Source organism: Pinus tabuliformis, chromosome 1_2 (genome assembly GCF_031772625.1).
Source record: "Pinus tabuliformis cultivar Carrire ecotype Pingquan chromosome 1_2, CPIR1, whole genome shotgun sequence".
NCBI lineage: Eukaryota > Viridiplantae > Streptophyta > Pinopsida > Pinales > Pinaceae > Pinus > Pinus tabuliformis.
The window spans coordinates 848,424,525-848,427,358 of record NC_142298.1 but is presented as its reverse complement, the minus strand read 5'-3'; the positions used below and the strand labels follow the sequence as shown (position 1 = coordinate 848,427,358).

Sequence of the window (2,834 nt, the reverse complement as noted above, 5' to 3'; positions counted from 1 at the left end):
TTCTATAACAAAAAGTATATAGGCAGCCTTTGGGAAAATTTAAATATACAAAGTTCAAGGACACTAAACCTGTAGACCATGGAGAGAACCATTCTTAAAGCCAACAGCCATTATTCCCATTACTAAAAATTAGTCCAATATTAGGTTGATTAAAATTGATTATATATATATATATATATATTCTATTCTATTCTATTCTATTCCATAACAGAAAATATATAGGCAGGTATCTGCATCATGGATATTGTGTGTGTTATATGGTGTCCTAGTTGTTATGTGCTTCTCACTATTTAACATTTATGTGATGGTATCATAATTGTTATGTATGCTCTATTTACCTTTTTTATATACTGTTTACCTTTAGCCGTCCGTTGTTGATGTCGTTGTTGCCGCCTGGGATCTCAGAGACGTTGCCTCATTTTGCGTAGCGATATGAGCGGTGCTTTTAATTCTGCAACATCATCAGCGGTGAGTATTGACTTGTTAGGATTCCACACATGTTTTGGCTTCGGTGCTCCAGGCCTTTTACAGGCATTGCCCGCTCTCGATGATCTTCCGACCGGAGTATTATGATCAAAATGCATTTTTCTGGCCTTTGCAACCTGCACCAACCACAAATTCCAAGAAATTTAAGCAATAGTTGTGTTCAGACAACGGTCAATTTATACTGATTCTACTGGTTCGCATAGAATTAGACCAAACAACTAAAAGTTATATTCAACATGTTTGATCTTGAATTAGAAATTGTAATGAGCCGAAAGCCCTTACCGCTTCTCTGACCGTACTTGAAACGCTAGACAGTTGTTCCAGTTCATCGTGACGGAGGTTCAATACAATCTGTACCTGTTATGTGGTGTTGTAAAACAAACACATTACTTCCAAATTACAGCAAAACAAATCCAGGAAGCTGAAGGGCAGAATAGCCTCCAAAAATAGCAGAGCAGAAAAGTGCATGCGGAAACATACCAAGACATCTGAGGGCAGAACTAAATCAGACATCCTCTCTTTGGTAGCAACTGGGAAGGCTTTCACCGGAGCAATGCAAAATTCGTCGTGGGCAGCCTTTTCTGGTGACTGCGTATCATTGGGAAACCAAAATTTCATCCGATTCTCCTTCTCCATCCGCAAATTTTCCTGCAAAACCAAGTTACAAATGTCAACTGCTCCTGCTTTAGAAAAAAGAGTATAAATGAAACAAAATAGACCTGGGCTGCCTTCTTCTTCTTCTACTGTTCCAATGCCGCTTTTGTCGTCTAGTGCCTTGGAACTCTACAGTCTAAAACGAGATCTGCTCTCCTGCTGCTACAACAAATTTGCAAAACTTGGTGAATTCAGGTGTATCAATGAATCTTGTTGGTGAAAAATAAAGGGTTACCATATATTTATGGCTAAAAACTCCGTGACTCTGTGGACCCGTAAATGAGACGGTCCCACAAAACCTATTGAAATTACAACTCCGTGGACCCAGAAATGAGGCGGTCCCATAAACCCTAAAATAGATTTTTCCACGTCACAGACTGCTTCATTTGACTTCAAATAAACGATGAACAAATGGATTTCTGAGCTACTTCCTTTTAGTTGCAGCACCGCCCATCTACTTCCTTCTTCTTTCTTCGCCGTGAAGTCTCATTGCCGGATCGAAGGGCCGGTGCCCTGGTCCAGTCTGTGGTGTACGGGACAGCTCTCGCCGACGTGTGTATTATAAGGACGGGCCCACCATTGTATTGCGTGGCCGACAATTGACTCGTCTGTTAGCGTCATGAAGCCATTGCACTTAAATGGAACATTTTGCTTGGAATACTGCATGCTCTCCGACGCAATACAACGTGAAGCACATTACTTGATGATGCAAATTACATCTATGATAGGAGAGTGGATTCCATATTGATCCACACAAAATAAAAACTATTCAAGAAGTCTCAAGATTGACGGCTATCATGACTTAAAATTTTATGTTTATAAGCAATTTTCATACTACAAATATAAATTTAAATTGAAGAAATTGTATGGTAAATGATGTAATCAAATTAATAAATGTAATAAAATAAAATTAGAATTGGGACATATGAAGGCAAATAAAAGATTAGATTATGAAAATACTGGAAAATACTTAGACAGTACACAAATTTGTCATGTGCTGAAACTAGAATTTTTTGATTAAACTTTTAATGTGTCAAGATTTTATAAAATACAAGCTCGTCTTTGCCTAAGATCCAATTAACTGGGCATGCCATCTAATTGTAATTCCCATTGAATCTTCCACTAGGGGGTGTTGTTGGTTGTCTCCTTCTATGTGTGGATGTTTCTTGGTCTTGATATCTTATGTTCCTTCATCAGATAATTGTTTATCTTCTTCCATAACAACTTCTTGATATTTTCCATCTTCATAACCTACATTTGCACATGATTCATTAGCCTTAAAAACATGAAACTCCTTGGTTCTACCATGCTGATTTGATTCTATTATAAGACTTCTTATATCTTTCATCAACATGCTCCTCTCCAATTTCAATTCCATGATTTGGTTCATACAAGAAAAATACTTCTTCAAAACAATTATGTTCATGCTCAACTTCGCTGAGTTTCTTAACTCCTTTGAATAAGATATTTATCATATGCCTTAACTTCGTTGAATAGAATTGCTTAATAGGCCTTTTGATATTTTTCTTCATCTCCCATACACTAATCTAGTATTTTTGGATTTTTAATAGTATTATCATCATCATACCAAGTTGTTTTTTTAAGTAAACTATCTCTCTCATTACTTCTTCATCACTCATATTATTTTTACCAACTATCTTAGCATCTTCTCTCAATGTGTTGTGGCTTTGTTT

General features: G+C 36.9%; 1 protein-coding gene across 1 annotated transcript; it reads right to left on the bottom strand.

The window, feature by feature from the left end:
* Positions 1-401: 401 nt before the first annotated feature.
* LOC149208605 (uncharacterized) lies at positions 402-1,122 on the bottom strand. The gene is made up of 3 exons (XM_089398390.1): positions 967-1,122; positions 769-843; positions 402-602 (listed from the first exon to the last, which is right to left on the bottom strand). The coding sequence occupies exons 1-3, from the start codon at positions 1,120-1,122 to the stop codon at positions 402-404; spliced, it is 432 nt and encodes a 143-aa protein (XP_089254516.1).
* Positions 1,123-2,834: the final 1,712 nt, after the last annotated feature.

Bases quoted from the DNA above. Each gene is read 5' to 3' on its own strand.
- LOC149208605 (XM_089398390.1), bottom strand. From the start codon at position 1,122: ATGGAGAAGGAGAATCGGATGAAATTTTGGTTTCCCAATGATACGCAG. The intron at 844-966 runs GTATGTTTCCGC...ACCACATAACAG, and splicing joins TTCTGCCCTCAGATGTCTTG to GTACAGATTGTATTGAACCT. The intron at 603-768 runs GTAAGGGCTTTC...TGGTTGGTGCAG, and splicing joins CAAGTACGGTCAGAGAAGCG to GTTGCAAAGGCCAGAAAAAT.